The 20,720-nt window shown below is 61.0% G+C and overlaps 1 protein-coding gene across 2 annotated transcripts in view; it reads left to right on the top strand.

Moving 5' to 3' along the window:
- DCLK1 (doublecortin like kinase 1) overlaps positions 1-20,720 on the top strand; it is a 158,881-nt gene that overhangs the window by 132,570 nt on the left and 5,591 nt on the right. Inside the window, exons 11-17 of one of the 2 annotated variants that reach the window (XM_075562747.1) lie at positions 14-160; positions 3,070-3,203; positions 5,914-5,991; positions 6,254-6,350; positions 6,785-6,865; positions 11,335-11,448; positions 16,872-16,945. In XM_075562747.1, the coding sequence (XP_075418862.1) occupies positions 14-160; positions 3,070-3,203; positions 5,914-5,991; positions 6,254-6,350; positions 6,785-6,865; positions 11,335-11,448; positions 16,872-16,945 (725 nt within the window). The remainder of the gene's footprint in view (positions 1-13; positions 161-3,069; positions 3,204-5,913; positions 5,992-6,253; positions 6,351-6,784; positions 6,866-11,334; positions 11,449-16,871; positions 16,946-20,720) is intronic. The other variant, XM_075562746.1, reaches the window with a different exon arrangement.

A 20,720-nucleotide genomic window follows, 5' to 3' on the forward strand; every position in this document is an offset into this window, starting at 1 on the left:
CTGCCCTCCCCAGGGGGGGGACCTGTTCGACGCTATCACGTCCACCAACAAGTACACGGAGCGCGATGCCAGCGGGATGCTGTACAACCTGGCCAGCGCAATCAAGTACCTGCACAGCCTGAACATCGTGCACCGGGACATCAAGCCCGAGAACTTGCTGGTGAGGACCATCCCCCAACCCCCACTGCCCCTGGCACTGCCCCTGCCCTTCCTCAGAGCTTGCTTCACTTTGATTGTTGCTGTAGACAGACAGACAGATGGGCGGGCGGGACACACAGCAGGGTTTCGTCCGCCCCACACACACCAGTGCAGCCTTCACATTGCTCCTCCCCCAGGAACATGAACTCCCCGCCACCCAGGCCTCCTGACCAACCTCTTGTGCTGTGGTGTTCAGTCTGATCCCACCTAGAGGCACCCGAAGGATGGTGCTAGGGAAGGACACTGGGTGTTAGGCAGGGTGCTCTAGAGAAACAAAACCAGGACACTTATGAGTCTACAAATACGTGAGGATAGGTTTATACAGCAAGAAGGATATAGCAGCTAATCAGTCCACACAGCCGTACAGAGGGCTCAGTTCAACTCACTTCCATGGAACAGTTAATAGACTGGAAGTCCTTTGACTCACATGGGCTTCCGGGTCCAAGGTCAAGGAAGCAGACAGGGGAATTATCCTCCTCGGGTAAGGCAAGCAGAGTCTGCCCGCACGCAGCGGACAGCAGGGTGGGTCACCAACCGTCAGTAGGCCAGGAACTCAGCACAGCAGGCCTGGATGGGATTTCGAGGTGACAAGATCCACCAGCCACAAGCTGAAGCAGCATACACACCACAGCGTGGAGAAGCAAGTCCTGAAGGAGCCTCAAGCTCTAGCGACAGGATCCATGGTTGGCTTGGCCCACAGGCAGTGCAGCTCACAGGTTGAGGCAAAGGACTCTCGAAAGCAGCAGCATGCTGGTCCAATCACCAGGGAGCAAGAGGGTGATGGGAAGCCTGCTGTCTCTATTTATCTTGGTCCCCTCCAATCAAGCTGCGACCTGATTAAACTCTGCCCCATGCTCCTATTGGCCTAGTTGGCACAGAAACCTAACTCTCACACACCAGACGTTCTCGGACTGCCACCTAGCAGGAAGTACAGCCAGAGGGCTGCTTAGAAGGGAGGATGCGAGCCGTCGTCTCCCGTTCTGTGCACATGCTGTCGGGAGAGGTCAGTCCCTGTGGAAGGACATCATGTTTGGCAGGGTCAGAGAGGAAGGCCCTGGACAAGGTGGATAGTCACAGTGGCTGCAACGATGAGCTCAGCATAGGAGCCACTAGGAGGATGGCCCGGCCCCGGCAGTGCTTTGTTCTGTTGAGCGTGGGGTCCATTCAACAGCATCTACCAACAATAAGGGGCAATTCTCGGGATCCCTGGTGGTGCAGCAGTTAAATGCTCCAGCTGCTAACTGGAAGGCCGGTGGTCCCCACTCAGTGGTCAAGCCGGGCACAGTGACACAGCTTGCTGACTGCCGGGGCTGTGGTTTCAATACAGTCTGTGCCACTTCTTTCCCAGAGACATTGCTCCCGGTGTCAGGAGGCAGCTCGTGTTGCCCACGATCCCGGGAAGGGAAAGTTCTACGGAAGCAGTGCTCCTCGGAGGGGGTTCCAGGACCTGCTAGTGTCCAGATGACCCCCAGGTGCCCCTTAGAAGTAGGATGCGTGGCCCCCCTGCAGCTCTCGGCGTCAGAACTGGTGGCCAGGCTCAAAGGCAGCCATGCAGCAGAGGCCTGTGCCGTGAGGAACCCCAATCCTGCGTCACCTGCAACAGGGAGCCCTCAAAGTAACCGCAGGGGTCGGGTCCAAGGTCAGCAGCGCAGACCCAGCTAGCAGCTCCGAGGTAGAAAGACCCACCAGGCTCTGGGCTCCATTGTAGATGGCCACCTGGTCACCCTGTGGGCAGCTCTGCCCTGTCACCCAGGGTCACGAGGCCGTGATGGTGTCCCTTGAGATTGTGAGATCCAAGCCTTACCCGAGACTGACAGTCAGTCGGACCAACGGCTGACCCAAGCGCGGAATGAGCCCCTACTGTTGGGGTCTTCTGTGGGACGCTGTTGACCTGCTCCACTCATAGAGGCCCTGCTCAACGGAAGGAAGCACCCGCCCGCCTGTGCCCCCTTGCAGTTGGGCTGTTTGTGCCCAGGCAGCCTCGGTGCCCTCCATCTCATGGGGGAAGCCTCTGGACCGCGTGGGGCTCTGAGGCAGGGAGGGAGGTTGGTGGAGGGCGGCTGTGGGCCCGGGCAGGGACTCACAGGAAGTCCGGAAGGCCAGCAGGAAGCCTGGGCTCAAGCTATGTTGAGGTCTGGCCGGTGAAGAGCGCCATCTTGTGGTTGTCAGCCTCTGGCACAAATGCCGGAGCTGGGGCTTAATTACCTCGTTCTCCCAGCCAGCTGCTGCCCCCTGACCTCACGCTCCAATCTATCCAATCTAGAGCAACCGCCTCTGGTCAGCAGTCCTGACCCCGAGCCCAGCTCCGGGGTGTCGTTGGCAGGCTGACAGCCGGGCCTGGGTTTGAGGTCCCTCTGGGCTCTGGCGGCAGCACGTGGGGTGCTGAGCCCTGGCCCCTCTGCAGCTGCGTGCTGGCCTCCTGCTAGTGCTGCCCGCGGAGGTGGCTTCTCAGCCCCAATGTGTTTTCAGCCACAGGCAGGGTGGCCAGTCGGTTCTGGATCCACCGGACGTTCAACTCTCTGATTCACTTTCAGCGTTATGTTAGAGACTCCTGAGCATCACACCCCTAGCTCATGGACCACACGTCTGGCCTGTAGTCAGCAGAGACTTGACCACACGGACAAGGGGGCAGGGAGACCAGATGAGGGAACAGAATCCCCAGACGGCCGAGGAGCAGCGGGGTGGGCGGCCCATGTTGGGGAACGGCTCATGTCCAGAAACGGCTCCTGTCCCTCAACTGCCCACAAACCTGCCATCACCAGACCCAAGCCCAGCCCACTGCCGTGCGGGGCCTTTCCAGGGCTCCGAAGCCTGTCGTTCTGTTCAGAGATGGGGCTCCGTGGTCACCGTCCAGGCCACCTCCCGTTCCAGGTCTACGAACACCAAGATGGCAGCAAGTCCCTGAAGCTGGGAGACTTCGGGCTGGCCACCATTGTGGACGGGCCCCTGTACACCGTATGTGGCACCCCAACCTACGTGGCGCCCGAGATCATTGCCGAGACCGGGTGAGTGCATCTCGGGGGTCGAGGACACGGCACGCGTGACAGGCCGCGCTTTCTGAGGGAAGGAAGGCCAGTGTCCTGAGAGCGCACACTCGTATGGCACCTCTGTGTCCCTGTGGGTCATGCTCATGATGTGGGGGCGGAGGGCAGACGTTCCAGGGAAAGTCACAGGGACCACACCAAGGAACTCTCCCCAAACTTTGCGAAGCCCCTCATTCCAAATACAGTCCCGTGGGTTTGAATGAGCGGCCCAAGCCCACTGCCGTCGGCCCCTCCTGACAGAGCGGACTGCCCTGCCCATTGCTGAGACAGTCCCGTCTGTCTCCCCCGGAGCGGCTGCTGGTCTTCAACATATGGAGACCTGGGTGCACTGGGCTGCTAATGGCGAGGTCGGCACTGCAAACAAACCCACCAGCCGCTCTGAGGGAGAAAGACGAGGCCGCCTGCTCCCGTAAAGACGGACAGCCCTGCACACCCACATGGGCCACCCTGAGCTGGCACTGCCTGTAGGGCAGTGGGCCTGGTTTGGTGGGTTGCAGCAGACACAGGGACCCCCTCATGTGATCCTCACTGCCCGGGGCCTGGAGCCAAGCCCCGCCCCACCCCTGTGCCCAGGCGTGGCCAGAGTGGGCCTGAATGCTGTGGCCTGGAAGAGCCAACAGCAGAAGAGCACGCTCAGCCCGGCCTCCACTCCGTTTCTCCCTTTGGAAGTTCTCCCCTGGGGCCATGCCCTGCCTGTCCCGTCACCGGCCAACACTGCGACCTGCCTTACTGGTAGAGAAGCAGTTATCCCCCCGGGTCAAAGCCAGCGTCCCAACTGCCACAGCGCCACGAGCTCGCGCCACACCACAAAGGAAGCAGGTGCGGTGTGCACCTGCAGGGCGGGGCCTCCTGCAGTGACAGCCCACTGTGTCCACCCTGTGACCTCACTGCCCACAGTCCCCACCCCTCAGTCCCTGGCTGTCCAGGAGACCATGGTTCTCCGAGGAGAATACCACCTGGTACTAAGAATTTTCTGGTTTCGGTGTGCCCAGAACCAGCCGGCTGAGAGCCTCCCGCTAGAGCGAGGTGGGCAGTGAGCGGCCTTGCAGGCAGGGTTTGGCTGGGGCTGCTGCCCAGGCTGTCTGGCTCCTATGTGTCTCTGAAGAGAGGCGGGCCCCTGTGGTGGTCGGGGAAACTCGTCTCTGGACCTTCTCGTGAACCACTGGCACCAGGGAACAAGGGACTGCAGGACGTCCTTTCCGACTCACAGCGGCTCCTGTGGAGGACGCGTCGAGCGCCCCGCAGGGTCTCCCAGGCGGCCATCCTGACGGGACCCGATGACCAGGATTCTGTCCCAGGGAGCATTCTCTGGCCACTCTCAGACTGCAACCTCTCTGTTCCCGGCCACCACTCTCCTGAGACCCCAAGCAGCCTGGGGTGTCGTGGGCTCTGATTGTGCAGCTCGCAGCAACGACGGCTGTTCAAACCCACCAGCGGCCCCCAGGGGGCAGACGAAGCTTTCTACTCCCATAAAGGATGGCTGCCTCAGAAGCCCTTGGGGCAGCAGCCCTCCCTCCCCCCCGTGCTGTAGGGTCGCTCTTGGGGTTGGCTTGCAGGCTCACACAGGGAGCCCCAGTCGTGCTGCGGGTTAAGTGCTGGCTGGTGCCCCCAGGGCCACTGCTGTGAAACCAGCTCGCTGGCAATGAGACTCACGCCAGCCACTGTCCGGGGCTCCCCACCTGAGAAGAGGCAGGCCAGCCAGTGGGGGAGGGAAGGGCTGGCTCCCTGGTAAGCAGGGATTGGGCATTTGGACCCAGCAGCGCCCCCAGGGAGATGAGGCCGTTCCTCTGCTCTGTGTGTAAAAGGCAGCACCTCGGGGACTCTGGGGGCAGTGGGCTCCCTCGTGCGGGCTTGTGCGACCAGGATTGACTCCAAGATGCCTGCATGGAGGAAGCCAGGGGTCCAAAGGGACCCGGTGGCGTGGTGGTTAAGCACTTGGCTGTGACATGTCCTGCCCGGGGACAGCTCCACCCTGTCCTGCAGGGTCTCTGTGCAGACGTGTGCACAGCCTGATGGCAGGCCCTCCTGGCTAAGGCCCCCACTGCTCTTGACCGGGATCCATGGGCAGGTGGGGGGGTATCCCACTTAAACATAGGACCGAGGGAGGGGGAGGGGACAGAGATCAACCACCTCTTTCCCCAAGGACGTCACCACAGCCAGGCCCCTTGTCTGCTCTATGCTGGGCCTGCCCCTGGTAAACAGCTCCCCACTCCCCTGCTTGTCCCCTAGGCCAGCAGGAGGAAAGGCCTGGGCCTGCAGCTGGCCAGGGACCATGCGTGAACAGGCTACGTTTCCTACTGTGCCTCTGGGCCCCGCCGAGCTGGAGCTGGTTCCTCTTCTGGTTGCCCGATGTGGGCTTTCCCTGGCTGTCAGGGCAGACAGCCTCACAGCTCTCCCTTAGAGCGGCCCCTGGGTGTGAACGGCCGACCCTGATGCGATCGACCAGAGAGAGGAGGGCAACACTGGTGTAGGGGCTCCTGAGGGAGCGGGAGGGTGCTGCCCGACCACAACGCCCCCAGGAGACAGGTAGTTGGCAAGAGCCAGCTACCTCAGAGCGCTGTGCCGCTGCACCACCAGCCCGAGACGGCGCCAGGTCCTGTTTATATTGCGTGTCGCAGGGGCGGAGGGGCCACTGCCCGCTCCCTGACCATGGTCCCGCTCTCTTTCCCAGCTACGGCCTCAAGGTGGACATCTGGGCGGCCGGCGTCATCACCTACATCCTGCTGTGTGGTTTCCCGCCGTTCCGAGGGTACGAGAGGGCCCCGCCCGCGCCACCGAACAGGGGTCTCTGAGACATGCCTTCAAGGTCTCCCTGCAAAGGCGCTGGCTGCTGTGGGGCAGGGGGTGTCCAAGGTGGGGGGGGCGTCATCCAGAGTGGGGGGCATCCATGGTGGGGGGTCCCCAAGGTGGGGGGTGTCCAGAGTGAGGGGCATCATCTATTGTGGGGAGCGTCCAGGTTGGGGGGTCCATGGCGGGGGTCACACCACTCCCCTCCCTCCTTGCCGCCACAGGAGCGGTGACGATCAGGAGGTGCTGTTTGACCAGATCCTGATGGGACAGGTGGACTTCCCCTCTCCCTACTGGGACAACGTCTCTGACTCGGCCAAGGTGGGTGCCACCACCGCTGCTGCCTGGAAGGTTGTGCACCCAGAGGGGCCTGCGAGGAGGAGCCTGGTGGCTGCCCCTGAGAAACCGGCAGCTTGCCTCTGACACAGGGTGCACACGGGGTCCCCATGGGACAGAGCTGCCGCTGCGCACCTGGGGAGCGTGCCTGCGGGGGTGGGGTGGGGGCGGCCCTGCAGGGCGGAGCAGAGCCTCTCTGAGGGCTCCCAAGCCCTCCATCCTTATGGGAGCAGACAGCCTCATCTTTCTCCCAAGGAGCAGCTGGTGGGTGTGAACCGCCAAACTTATAACCTTACGGTGAGCAGCCCGGCACGCTCCGCCAGCACTCCACATGCTTCTCCTGCTGAGCGCAGGCGGGGACGTGGGGTCCCCGGGGCTTTCCCCGAGACCCGCTGACGGCCCCTGCCTTCTCCCCACAGGCCCTCATCACCATGATGCTGCTGGTGGATGTGGACCAGCGGTTCTCGGCCGTCCAGGTCCTGGGGCACACCTGGGTCAGCGTAAGTGTCCCCCACACAGAGCCCCTTCTTCAGACTGCTGGCAGATTCCCTGAGGCCGTGCCCCCCGCGGCCCGGTGCTGGTGTGTCTCCCCGCCTGACACACTGGGAGGGAGGTGCCAGGGCTTGTTCCCGTGCCGGCTGCGGTGGGTGCTGGGCCCCATGGTTTCTCAGGGAACTGACCCTTGAGCAGCAGCACAGGCCAGGCCCCCGTGAGAGGCAACAAGGTTTAGGAAGCCTGGTCCTCAGGGCCGACGACATAGGCGCTGGGCCTGGTGCCCATGTTACAGACAGGGAGGCTGAGGGAGACGCTGACTTGGCGCTGGAACGTGCCATGAAATCTTCCTCTTCCTTAAGTCCTGCCTGAGAGCCATGTGCATGGAGGGCACTGGGGGCAGGCAGAGGTCAGCACTGGCTTCGAACCCCAAGCTCAAGAGCAAAGTAATAGCACTTGCCATGAGCCGAGGTGTGTGTGTGTGCGTGTGTGTGTGTTAGACTGCAGCTGTGGCCGAGGAGGGCAGAGGGAATGGACCCCGTGCAGGAAGACCCCTTGGTCTGACAGTGGGCTGCAGAGCCGACCGCTGGCCGTCAGGGCCCAGACTAGGTGATGGCTTGGAAGGGAGCGGCTGTCAGAGCCCAGGCTGGAAGCTCACTCACCTGGGCAGACGGCGGACACTCGAGATCCCACAAGAAGCCCGCTGCCACCACCGTCTTTTCCCCAGGGAGTTTCCTGAGCTACTGCAGTCAGCAGCTCAAGTCTGCACATTGCCATCAACTCCTGACAAGAAGGCTGGTCTCAGAAACCCACAGCGGTGCTGCCCTGCCCCCTGGGCCACTGTGCGTCTGCATGGCCCATGGCACTGAGTTTTATTTAAGTCTCTGTGGGAACCGGCCTCTGCCTGTAGAGCTGTGGTTACACACCGGGCTGCGATCCACAGGGTCCGCAGTTCAAAAGCACCAGTGGCTCGGAGAGAGGAAGACCGAGCTTTGTCCCCCATGAACAGTTGTGCAGTCTCAGAGACCCTCAGGGGATCAGATGAGTCAGCAGTGACTCGATGGCAGTGAGGTTTCTGTTGTTTTATTTTAATGGAGTAAAGCCTGCTCTTTCTCCCCCAAATGGCTGGTGGATTCGAACCGCTAACCTTGACATTAGAAGCACACTGAACCCACTTTGCCACTCCTACCCCTGCCCCCTCACTTTCCTACCCTCAGCCCAAACCACAGCAAATGGACCTGGACTCTCGGACGGTGTATCCACGGCTGGGTTCTGTACAGCAGCCGACGCTAGCCTTAACCAGGGCACCCCAGGGCTCCAGCCTGCCCACCTCACCCCAAGGGATGGGAGCGTGGGAGGACCACCATGCACACCATCTCCACCTGGCAAGCAAACACCGCTCTTGTCTCCACAATGTTCTGCTCAGCAGCGGGTGGGAATTCCTAAGACCAAAACCCACTGACACCACAGCAGAGCCAGCCTCACGATGATGGCGCCGAGACCGGCGCGGGTAGCAGTCCTGCCCCTGCTGTTTATGAAACCCTGCCAGGTTGTCCCCACAGGAAATGGTTACCACATTTCTGGCATGCTCTCTGCCCTGAGTCATGGTGAGAAAGATGCAGACATTAAAAGTGTGGGTTTTCCACGGTCCTGTTGATGTTATGGACGCAGGTCTGTGAGTTGGCTGGGTCTCTCCCCTCCGGCAGCAGAGGCTCCGGGAACCCTGGCCCACAGCAGCAGTTTATGGCTGTTTGTGCACTCATGTCCGGGGCCCAGCCCCAGCACCCTGCTTCCACGGCCCTCCCAAGAGTGTTTTCATGTGAGGTCAGACAGGCCCAGGAGAAGTGCTGTGTTTGAACGTGGTGCTGGCGAAGATTCAAAGCACCATCGCCTGCTAAACGCACCCACCGATCTGTCTCGGAAGAAGGGCGACCCGAGTGAGAGGCTTCGTCTGGCGTGCTGTGGACCCGCTGTCGGGAGAGGCCAATCCCTGGAGAAGGATGTCAGGTTTGGTGAAGCGGAGCAGCAGAGAAAGAGGAAGGTCCTCAATGAGATGGACAGACGGTCACCGTGGATGTGCCTTGGGCTCAGGCTTGGGAACAACAGTGAGGGCGGCCAGGACCAGGCAGCCTTTCCTTCTCTTGTGCCCGGGTCGACGTCATCTAGCAGTAAGAACACCAGCGGACAGTCCCACAGCCCCACGTGACTTCGTCTCGGCAGCGGGCCCGCCACGAGAAGAAGGTCCGGCAGGGACAGTGGCTTCCGGGGGCTCTGTGGGACCAGGCCAAGCCAGGGTAGACAGGGCAGCGTCCAAGCTCAAGGGGCTGAATTTGGGGTATGAGGGCTCATCTTGGTGGACATGTTGATGGAGGTGTTTACTGAAGAAGCTGCAAGACAGCAGACAGACGCCTGGGTGAAGAGGCCGGGCAGTGGCCCTGGCGCCTGTTCTCAGGGACAGCAAGGGCCGTCCCAGGGAGCATCACTAGGGCACTGGCCAGCCCGCACAGCTGACTTCTCCCCAAACTCAGAGAAGGTTGGACAGGCCGCCCGTGTCCACATGATGGAGGTGGAGGGGCGGGGCTGTTGGGGCCATCAGAGGACCTGGGCTGCAGGGGCCACAGACCCAACAGGGAGGCCACAGCACCTGCTTGGTGCTCTTGAGGGTGGCACTGTGCACGGGACCCTGCCAGCTGCTGTATGTGTGTGTGTGTGTGTGTGTGTGTGTGAGCCTGTGTGTGTGAGCCTGTGTGTCTCTGTGTTTGTAGTGTCTGTGTGTGTGTGAATGTGTGTGTCTGTGTGTGTGAGCCTGTATATGTGTGTTGATGTTGTGGATGCAGGCCTGTGATTTGTGTATTTGTAGTGTGTTTGTGTGTCCCTGTGTGTGTGTGTGTGTGAGCCTGTATGTGTGTTTGTAGCGTGTGTGTCTGTATGTGTGTGTTTGTAGTGTTGTGTGTCTGTGAGTCTGTATGTCTGTGTGTCTTTAGCATGTGTGAGTCTGTGTGTGTGAGTCTGTATGTGTGTGTTTGTATGTGTGTGTTTGTAGTGTATGTGTATGTCTCTGTGTGTGTTTATATGAGCCTGTATGTGTGTGTTTACCTGTGTGTTTGTGGTGGTGTGTGTCTGTGAGCCTGTGTGTGTGTCTGTAATATATTTGTGTGTGTCAGCCTGTGTGTGCGCATACCTGTGTGTTTGTGGTGGTGTGTGTCTGTGAGTCTGTATGTCTGTGTGTCTGTAGCATGTGTGTGTGAGTCTGTATGCGTGTGTTTGTAGTGTATGTGTGTGTCTCTGTGTGTGTTTATGTGAGCCTGTGTGTGTGCTTACCTGTGTGTTTGTGGTGGTGTGTGTCTGTGAGCCTGTGTGTGTGTCTGTAGTATATTTGTGTGTGTGTGTAAGTGGGTCTGACTCACAGTGACTAGAGGGTCTGAGTCAGTGACCCTGCATAGGAGCCCCGTCCTGCTCCATCTGCACAAGTGCTGCAAGGTTTGAGCCACAGACAGCCACTGTGTCCACCCATCTCAGTGAGGGCCTTTCTCTGCCTCTACTCCACAAGCCCGGTGTCCCTCTCCAGGGACTGACCATGTGACCCATGGTTTGACCACCCCCCACTCTCACCCCACGTGCTCACGTCTGTACACAAGACGTCCCCTCCCCTCCCCCTGCTTCCCACGGAGTCACCTGCCACCCACCAGGCACCCAGGCTGAGGGTCTCAGGGGCTTCAGCAGAGGGACAGGCCTGTCTGACTGCGAGCCCCGGGCAGAAATCGGGGTGACAACAGGCTCCAGTGTCCATTGTGTTCGACAGGAGGTCGGCAGGGAGCCATCCGTGCTCAGGGAGTGGGGGCGCTGAGTCTCCATGGAGCAGGGTGAGGATGTTTACCAACCGACAACCTGGGTGCAGTGGGTCACCCCGCACTGCTCACCGGCCGGCAGTTTGGACCCACCTGCTGCTCCAAGGGTGAAAAACGAGGCTCCTGCTCCTGTAGAGTCTCAGTCTCAGGACCCCCCAGGGGTGGAGACAGACCCGCATGCAGTGAGTTTGGGGTCCTGAACTCACGTCTATCAGTCCCCTGGGCTTAGCCTCAGCCAGTGAACTAGATCAACTGATTGAATCACAGGTGGGGGGGTGGCAGAAAGGAAAAGATATTTACATTGATTTGGGGGGAGGGGGCATCCTGGACGATTGACTTGGTCTCGGATATTGGATATCCCTACAGCCATGATTGAGATGGACTTTGATCAGGATCCCCAGGGAGATGGACCTCCCCTTGCCTTAGAGACAATCGTGTGTGTGTGTGTGTGTGTGTGTATGTGTGTGTAGAGTGTCTGGCGGCCCCATGAGCACCAACCAGCTGGGATCCCCGGGTGGGCAGGGGGGTTGATAAGCATCCCGAGATGGCACATCTGGTCCAGTAGACGGTTCCGGCTTCCTTTCCCATCTACCTGAGATACTTCCTCTCCACTCCCCTCGTCCCCCCAGGAGGACGGCCTTCCGGAGAGTGAACACCAGCTGTCTGTCGCCGGCAAGATAAAGAAGCATTTCAACACTGGTCCCAAGCCGGACAGCAGGGCGGCCGGCGTCTCAGTCATAGCAGTAAGCATCAGAGATACCTGCCACCCCGTCGGGGCGGGGGGCGGGGGTCTGTCTGAAAAGTGGCCCTCATCCGACAGATGGGGGGCCTCTCAGGAGAGCCCCCCAAGGCTGCGGTGCACACCTGGGCCACTCTGTGGTCGTCAGGCAGCTTGACCACTTGCCCCGTGCGGTGGGTACCTACCTCCCTCTGGTGCTGCCCCCAGGGCCTCGGGCCATCATGACCCACACCAGGGGTCACGCAGCCGAGACCAATGTCATGCTGTTTTAAAGCCGAGAATCCTCCTGGACTAGGGACTCTGCCCGTGCAGACTCAGGCTCCAGGAGAGAATCCAGGCTGGCCTCTGCCAGCGAGCAGAACAGGCATTGCTGGGCGTATGTGGCTGTCCACCGTCGCCCCCACCTCCCCGCAGATATCTCTATACAGCGTGCCGTACTGGTGGGGTTTGAAACACATTGGCCCCATGGGAAATGCCTCATGCCCCAGGGGAGAGCGAGTTTGGCAAAAAAACAAAAAACAAATCAAACGGAAATGTTTCAGGCGGGCTGTTTGCACACAAGACCACTGATGGGCACTCTGGACCCAGACGGTGAGGGGGCCACCCTCGAGGCAGCGCAGGCCCCCAGTGCCCTGTGTCTGCTGCTCAGATGCGTCTGTCTGGGGGAGCCTTGCTGTGTGCTGTGTCCTTTCCCACCCGTCTCCCTATGGCCACGCTGCACCGGCTTCCTCTCTGGCCCTGCCCTGTCCTCGCTGACCCAGGCAGCCTGAGCACGGGGGAGTAGGCAGGGAAGTCAGGATCCTCGGGTCCCATGAGCTTCCATCGTCCCATCCCTGCCACCCAAGGATCTTAGCTGCGTCCCTGTGGCGTCTGTGTCTCCAGGGAGTCTGGACACTAGATTCTCAGTGTCTCCTCGCTCTCAGAGATCTGACGCCTCCGTGACTTCTGGCTCCTGCTGGTTCTGGGGCAGCAGCAGGGCTGGACCAGGCTTCCTCTGCTCTCTGAGGGCTGAGCCACATGCTGAGTCCTGGAACCTACCTGCCCTCTGACCGCAGGGCGAGGTGGCTCCCGGTGAGCGGGCGGGACCAGGCAGGTCGTGTCCTCTCAGAGGGAGGCCGCCCCTCCTGCGGGGCAGCAGGCACTCTGCCTGCCCCGTGCCCGTCCTGAGTACTTTCTCTGACAGTCAACTGCAGCAGCCTCCTGCCTCCACATCTTCTCTCTCGGCCTGTGACCCTGTGGCCCTCAGAAAGGCAGACGGTCAGTTTGGGACATCATCCCCCTGCCCTCGCCTCTGTCCCCACCATTCTGTACTATGTCCAATGGCCAGCTGGGCCAGACACTGGGGCTGCTGGCTTTCTTCTGGTTGGACGGCCAGCATGCCAGTCCCTGGTGGGGCTGCCCTCTGCGCTCGCCCCAGCCCCGGCCACGGGGAACCTGCTTTCCATCTTGTCCCCCGGCCAACCCCCATCTTGCATTTCCTTCTGGTCTTTGGTTGCATTTGCCTTGCGGGGTCCTGACGCCGGCTGGTCATAGGGTCCTGGAGCCTCAGGAGATGGGACGCTAGGCGGGTGGACAGAGTTCCCGTGGGGTGGGGGGGCAGCACAGATTTGATGGGGCACTGGCTTTCATTAAACCTGGGGCGAATCCAAAGTCGAATCCATTTAAGTTTACAAAAGTGGGTGCCCGGGCCTTGGGGGGCAGTGCTGGAACGATGGGGGTAAGGGGGGAGTCTGAAAATGGGTTTCACAAAAGGGTTTCATTGCTGGGGGACCGTGGGGGGGGCACTGAGTCTGATTTTTTTCTGGAAGGGGGCATAGGGGAAATATGTTTGGAAACTCTGGTCCAAAGGAGCCTCACAGCGTTACAGCTGGTCTTGAGAGCCAGAGGTCCCCTGCTTCCCTGACGGCCCGCCCTCGACCTCTGCACCATCACGTGACTCTAGTGTGCAGCCTGTGCTGCTGCAGCCGTGCCCACTGAGTGAGAGAGGCCAAGGTGGCCTTGGCCTGAGGAATTCCCATCCCAGGCTGATCTAGGCAGGCTTTGCCGCTGCCACGTTCTGTAACTACGTAAAGACCATCCAATTCCCGCTGTGTGCCGGAAACAAGAGCAAATAAGCTGAGGGCCATGGAGCTGATCCCGGCTCACCATGTCCTTGCAGCGCCGGGTGGAGCTGCCCCGAGCGAGGGCTTCCCTGGCTGCCACTCACCTTTCTCCCTGGGAGTGGCTGGTAGGTTTGCAGTGCTGACCTTGTGAGGACCTGCCCGACTTACAACCTGGGGGCATCCAGGGCCCTTGGATGCAGGGGTTCCCCACCTTCCTAATGTCGTGACCCTTGACACAGTGCCTCATGTGGGGGTGACCCCCCAACCATAACATGACTTCTGTTGCTACTTCATCACTGTCATTCTGCTACTGTGATGAATCGGGTGACCCTGTGAAAGGGCCAGTCGATCCCCAAAGGGGTCTCGACCCACAGGTTGAGAACCGCTTAGAATCTCTTTCAACGCTGCTTGACAATCCCAAGAGCAGGTGGCCTGGTCTCGGGTGGCGGGTGGGGGTGGGACGCAGGATGTACTTCCAGAACAGCACCAGGCAAGGCGCTGCGGTCACCATATGCATTCCATTAGCATATATTATTAATATGCACTATATTGACGCTCTAGTCTTAAAGTGCAAGGACCTCGTTTCTGCGGCAGTCCCGAGGAAGAGAAGCCTCCACTGTGGAGTTGAGTGCCAGCCCACACACCTGCTGAGCCGTGGCAGGGTGGCAGGGGCAGGGCCACCCCATCCGTGGTGCTTTCTAGAAAGACCGCTCACCAGCTGATACTGACCCCCTCTGTGATACGAAGACGTCCCTTAGTTCATACCAGGCTGAGGGCCAGGTCATACACTGGGGGCTGGGCATGGGGGCGAACGTATTCCAGCCGGAAGTTCATTCAGACACAAGTGATTGTCCCTTGGCGTGCCTTCCTCCCCAGCGCCTATAAAACAAGACGTTCGCTTTAGCCATCTCTATCAGACAGCTGATTTGGGGGCCACAAACACACCTGTTAAAATAGAAAATATATGTGTGTGTGTCCCGCAGACGGAAGATCTCTCACTGTTGTAAATGCAAACTGCCCGCTAACGAGGCGGCCCCTGACGGAGGAGGCCTGGATGGTGACCCCCTTAGCTGCTGATCGTGGTCAGCAGTGCAGGTCCAGCAGCTGCCCCTCCGGGGAAGGGGAGGCAGGCTGCTTCCTCTGCAGGACAGTGGCCATGGCCCCAGGGGGCAGCTCTGCCGGCCCTGGGGGTTGGGATGGATGTTGCGGTGGGGGCTCAGCTCAGGCCAGCACATATATGTACATGGCGTGTGATGTGAGGCCCTTCCATTCGCTTTTCAGGATGTGGAACATTAAATTATTTGTGCACACACAACCCTGTCCCTCAGTCAGAGCCTGTCCCCCACCCCCACCCCCAGGCCCCTGTTGCTCACAGAGGACTCCTGGAGTCCGGCTTAGTTTACACAAGACAGGAACCGGGTATCAGCTCAGGTTGGCACTGTGGCCTTCTGTGCCGCCGCCCTGCTGCCCCTGCCACCCAGGAAAGGTCAGGTGGAAGCAGCCCTGCCTGTCTGGGAGGGTCTGCCGGCGGGCGGCTCACAGGGCAGGAGAGCCTGCCTTCAGAAAGCAGCAAAGCTCTGTTGCCACTTGAGTCAGACCTCGGACACCCTGGACACTCAGGCTGAACCCCATGGCCACATCCCGCCTCTCGGAGAGACCCTGTGCTCAGTCCCAGGTGATGAGGGGAAGCAGAGGAGGGTGTTGGGCAGAGGAGCCAGGGAGCAGAGCGTCCTCAGAGCGCAGCCTAGAGAGGTAGTGTGGGCTGCAAGATGGACTGGAGGGCAGGCGATGGGGCACTGCTGCCCTCTCCTGACCCAGCTGTGCACTGCCCGCATGCAGGGCTGCTGATTGTCTGACCAGTGGCTTTCCCAGGCGTGGTCTGTGGCTCCCGGTGCAGACGGGCATTTCGGCAAGTAGAGCGTGCCCGTGTGGCTGTGAGCGGGCATGGGTGGCGGTGAGTCTGCTGTGGTCAGGGGCTGCCCCGCCGACGCCAGAGGGGGCAGAGCCGTATCCCGCCTTCCTGCTTCTGCATCTCATGCTGCCTTCTAAGGAAGAGGCCGAACTCGCAGACATGGAGTCCCTGCTGGACCCGGAGCCCCCCGGAGGCGTCCGAGACGCTCACTGTGATGGCAGTAGAGCCTGGCCTCTCTCCCTGTAGCTGCTGCCAGTTTCCAACTGCAGCCCACTCAGATCGCAGGCCAGCGTGCGCCCTCTCTGCCCCCTTAGAAAGAACTCCCTTAAAAGACACCGGCCCCGCTGGCCCGGCTGGTGCCAGCACCCACTTTCTAAGGCCTCTTTCCCAAGTGCCAGGGCACTGAGGTGGCAGGCGGCTTCTCCCGTCAGTGCCACGTTTGAGGGGCCTGGGTACAGGGGCCCCTACCCCACCCTCTCCCCACAGGCTACTTCTCAGGATTTGGGGTGGTATCTTGGGTGCCTGGGGTCTCATGTTCACACCTCACCCTAGCTGACCAGAACGACTTTTGGACCCTGTGCCGCCCCTGCCCGCTCTGTCACTGTCCGGTATGTTCTTTGTAGACCAGGAACTGCGAGAGAGCAGTCCGAACCCACCCCCCACCCCCGCTGTGGGGGGAGACGTGGCTGTCTGCGCGGTAAAGGTGCGTTGGGCTCGATGGCAAGAGTCTTTGGAGCGATGTGGATGGCGTTTAGTGTGGTTTGGTTTTGGCCTTTCCATATTCCCGCTTTGGGAAGCATCCGACTGCTCTGCTTTTTTTCATGCTGAGAAACTCGGTGACAGTCCAGCCCCACGCCCAGCCTCGGAGTGGTGGGGGAAGATGACCCAGGGCCTGCCTCGGCTCAGCTGGTTTCCTAGTGAAGCATTCCTCCCATTTGAGCTGTGGTGTGATCAGATTGGGTGGGGGCCTTGGCAGGGATGGGTCTTCCCTGCTTCTTGGCCTTGGGTGGGCTGAAACTGATTCCCAGCTTCGATTAAGGTGCCCAATGGTGCCACTGGTTGACTGACTGCTGGGCTCCCCACAAGTCTGGTGGTTCTCACACACCAGCCGCTCCGGGGAAGCAAGGGGAGGCCGCTGTGTTCCCTTAGAGTTGCCTGTGGCCTCAGGAGCCCCGGGGGGCAGGCCCGGCCTGTCCCGGAGGCGGCTATACATTGGTGTCTGCTTGCTTTTGAGCACGGTTGGATTTGGGAGCATCTCCGGAGGCGCCCAAAGCTTGGAATCCAGAGCTCGATGGTCCTCCAAGTGGGCGTCCCAGAGCTGGCTGGACAACAAACCGCCCGGGGGGGCCCCACCGTCCCTCCCGGGCTGCTCCCCGCCCGGCAGCCTCTGAGTGACCGTTTCTCTCTGCCCAGCCGGAGCACGGGTTTACCATCAAGAAATCAGGGTCCCTGGACCACTGCCAGCCGCCGGGCATGTACTGGATAAGGTACGAGATGCTGGGTCCGTGTCGCCATGGTCACGTGCTGGCAGTCTCCATCCACGGCCCCTGGGCAGATGCTTCTGTCTCGGTCCATCCGCTGCTGCTGGGTCTCATTGGATTGGGTGGAGACTCCACACCCCTCATGCTCCACCGCCCTCCCCCATCCTTCACGACCCCGTCCGTACGTCCGCCTGCCCGCCCGCCCACCGGCTTCCTGTCCATTGCCCACGCTCACCACCCCTCTCCTCCGGTTAAAAGGACAGTATATCCAGCCCCACGGCTCTCTGCCCCCGCCCTGACGTGGCTGCTGAGGTGCCCGTGCCCAGGGTCTCTCCGCCCCCACAGGCGGGGAAGGACACATCTCCCACAGGGGCCTTGTCTCCAGAGCAGTATATACTGTCATTTTAAAGGGAAGGCCAGGCCCGGCCTCCTGAAATGGACAAAATGGGCTTGGCCCCCGTGGGGACAGCCGCTCCCGGGGTGTGGCGGGCGACAGAATGCGTGGTGTGTGCGTGGTGCGTGCGTGGTATGTGTGTGTGTATGTTGTTGCTGGCGTGCTGCTGCTGCCGCCCCTGTCTGCCCCCCTCCCTCCGTCTCTTGTTTGGGTCTGACTGTTCCCCCCCTGCCCCACCCCGCCAGGCTTCTGTCTCCAGCTCCTGCATGGCTCCCTGCCCAGCACTGCCTTCCTTGCAGGACCTGGCTGGCTTGTCTGCTTGGGTGACAGGGACTTGGGGAGTGGGGTGCCGGTATTTCTCTCTGCGTTGGCCCTGAACCTGGTGAGGACCCGGCGGCCCTCATCTGGCCGTGCAGACCGGCCGAGTCTTAGCCCACCGCACCTGGTGTTGGGATGCTCTGAGGATGAGCTCGGGGAGGGCGTGGCTGCTCCTGCTGCCCCGCCCACTCTGACTGCAGTGACCCGTGCCCAACAGGGACACCCTCACGAGGGCCCTCCTCCGTTCCACTGCCCCTCCTCTTCACCACCCTCGAGGCCTTCCGCCAGGGACTAGTCTCTGCTGGCCACATGGCCAGTCTCGCCAACCTTGCCTCTGAGCAGCATTCTGGCTGAATTTCCTCCGAGATAGATGCGGCTCTTCTTCTGCTATCCGTCCGTCGTCCGTCCGTCTGTCCGTCCGTCCGTGGCACTTACTGTCCATGTTCCTCACCAGCCCCGCCACGTAAGGCCTCTCGCGGCCTCCTTCGTCTCCTGCCATTGTTCAGCTTCCCGTGCATGGGAGGCCACTGAAACACCACGGCCTGGCCAGCACCCTCCGCCCTGGGGCGATAGCTCTGCTCGTTAGCACAGACGTGCCCCGCGCAGATGGACAAAGGCGCCCAGTGTGTCTGGGGGAGCCCCGGGGGAAGCGTCGCCTCGCCATGCGGTTGTGGGGGGCTTCCCCAAATGGCTGGAGCCTCAGAGACTGCCAGAGCAGTGAGGTGGGTGGTGGTTGTTGGGCCACGAATCCAGTCGCCCCTTTTACACACAGGCAGACCTGGGCACAGGGGCAGGTCCCGGTGCCGGTCACTCCAAAAAGGCAGTGGCACCCCAAAGCAGCCCCTTGTATCTGTGGGTCCCCACGTGGTGCTAGGCCTGCTGGGATTAAGACCGTCGCCTGGGAAGGGCCAAAGCAGGGCCAGCACATCTGAAACACTGTGAGGCTGACGGGGCGCACAGGGACGGGACGGTGCCGCAGCTGTGCCCAGTCGCCTTCAGTGCAGAGACGTGTAACCCAATTGCACGTGCGTGTGTGTGTGCATGCACGTGTATACACACATGTACACACACAAACACGTATGTATACACACATACAGATACACACATACAGGTATATACACATGCATACACGTGTACACATACACACATGCATGTATAGACACGTATACCCATACACACATATACTATAGACATGTATATACACACGTGCATATACATACACGCATGCATGCTTTTAGGCACCTATGCCCACCCGCCAGCAGCTCTGAGGGAGGAGGGGCTGGCAAGCCCCCCCCCACCTGGGAACCCGTGGGGCAGTGCCCTCTGCCCCACAGGCCATATGTGAGTCAGATGGTCCCAGACTCGACAGACAGCACCTGTCCTCTCCCAGCGCCTGCCCGCTCCTGAGGCTGGCACCTTCTCAGGGACAGAGCCTTAGACAGCTGTCAGTGACCTGAGCAGGCACGTGGGCCGTGGGCAGCTGGGTGACCCAGCAGGAGAGGACAACAGGCTAGTGGCCAAGGCCACCGATTCCCTCACCACCCCCAGACAGATGTGACCACTGTCCTCTGCCAAGTGCAAACACGTTGGCACAGACTCTGCTCCCCACCCCGAGCTGCCCCATGGCCTATGGGAACAGAAGGAGCCTGGTGGCAGAGTGGGCTGAGCGCCAACTGCCAGCCACAGGCCCCCCAAGAGGGAACGAGGAGGCACCCACAGGCTGTCACGCACTGAGGACACGTCTGGAGAGGCCGGTCCCCGGGGAAGGGTGGCACGCTGGGGACCGTGGGGGCAGGGCCTTTGCAGACGGGTGCACGTAGGGGCTCTCACAGAAGGATGATTGTGAGGATGGTGCAGGACCGGTAACCATGCGTCAGAATCGGCCCCACGGCCCCGGCAATGCCACAGCCTGCAGGGCCCTCCCCCTGGGCCCAGCCAGGTTTCTGTGGTCAGAGCGGGCTGGAGGGAATGGGGGTTTATGGTTGTGAAAAGATAAGAACCTCACAGAAAGAGAACCCTTTGACTGTGAATGAAGAACCCCCAAATCATGGCCACAGGCCCCCGATCCATCAGGTCACAATGTGGCCACGGGATCCTCGACCCATCAGGTCACAGCGAGGCCATGGGCTCCCCGATCCATCAGGTCACAATGTGGCCACGGGATCCTCGACCCATCAGGTCACAGTGAGGCCATGGGCTCCCCGATCCATCAGGTCACAGTGTGGCCATGGGCTCCCCGATCCATCAGGTCACAATGTGGCCACGGGATCCTCGACCCATCAGGTCACAGTGAGGCCATGGGCTCCCCGATCCATCAGGTCACTGCGAGGCCATGGGCTCCCTGATCCATCAGGTCACAGCGAGGCCATGGGCTCCCCAATCCATCAGGTCACAGTGTGGCCATGGGCTCCCCGATCCATCAGGTCACAGTGAGGCCATGGGCTCCCCAATCCATCAGGTCACAGTGTGGCCATGGGCTCCCCGATCCATCAGGTCACACCGTGGCCATGGGCTCCCCGATCCATCAGGTCACACCGTGGCCATGGGCTCCCTGATCCATCAGGTCACAGCGAGGCCATGGGCTCCCCGATCCATCAGGTCACAGCGAGGCCATGGGCTCCCCGATCCATCAGGTCACAGTGTGGCCATGGGCTCCCCGATCCATCAGGTCACAGCGAGGTCATGGGCTCCCCGATCCATCAGGTCACAGTGTGGCCATGGGCTCCCCGATCCATCAGGTCACAGCGAGGCCATGGGCTCCCCGATCCATCAGGTCACAGCGAGGCCATGGGCTCCCTGTTCCATCAGGTCACAGCGAGGCCATGGGCTCCCCGATCCATCAGGTCACAGCGAGGCCACGGGCTCCGGCTGTAGTGTTAGGAGCAGGCGGCCACCCCTCTCTCTGGCCCGTGTTGAACCGGCTGACCTTCCAGCCAGGAGCTGAGCTCTTCCCACTGTCCCGGCTTCCACCCAGCAGCACGTCACTGAAGCTCAAAAGGGGAAGTGTCAGACCTGCCCGAAGGCCAGCGATTCCGACCCAGCCGGGGGTGCCGGGGACAGACCTGGGGC

This window comes from Tenrec ecaudatus, chromosome 11 (assembly GCF_050624435.1).
Source record: "Tenrec ecaudatus isolate mTenEca1 chromosome 11, mTenEca1.hap1, whole genome shotgun sequence".
Lineage (NCBI taxonomy): Eukaryota > Metazoa > Chordata > Mammalia > Afrosoricida > Tenrecidae > Tenrec > Tenrec ecaudatus.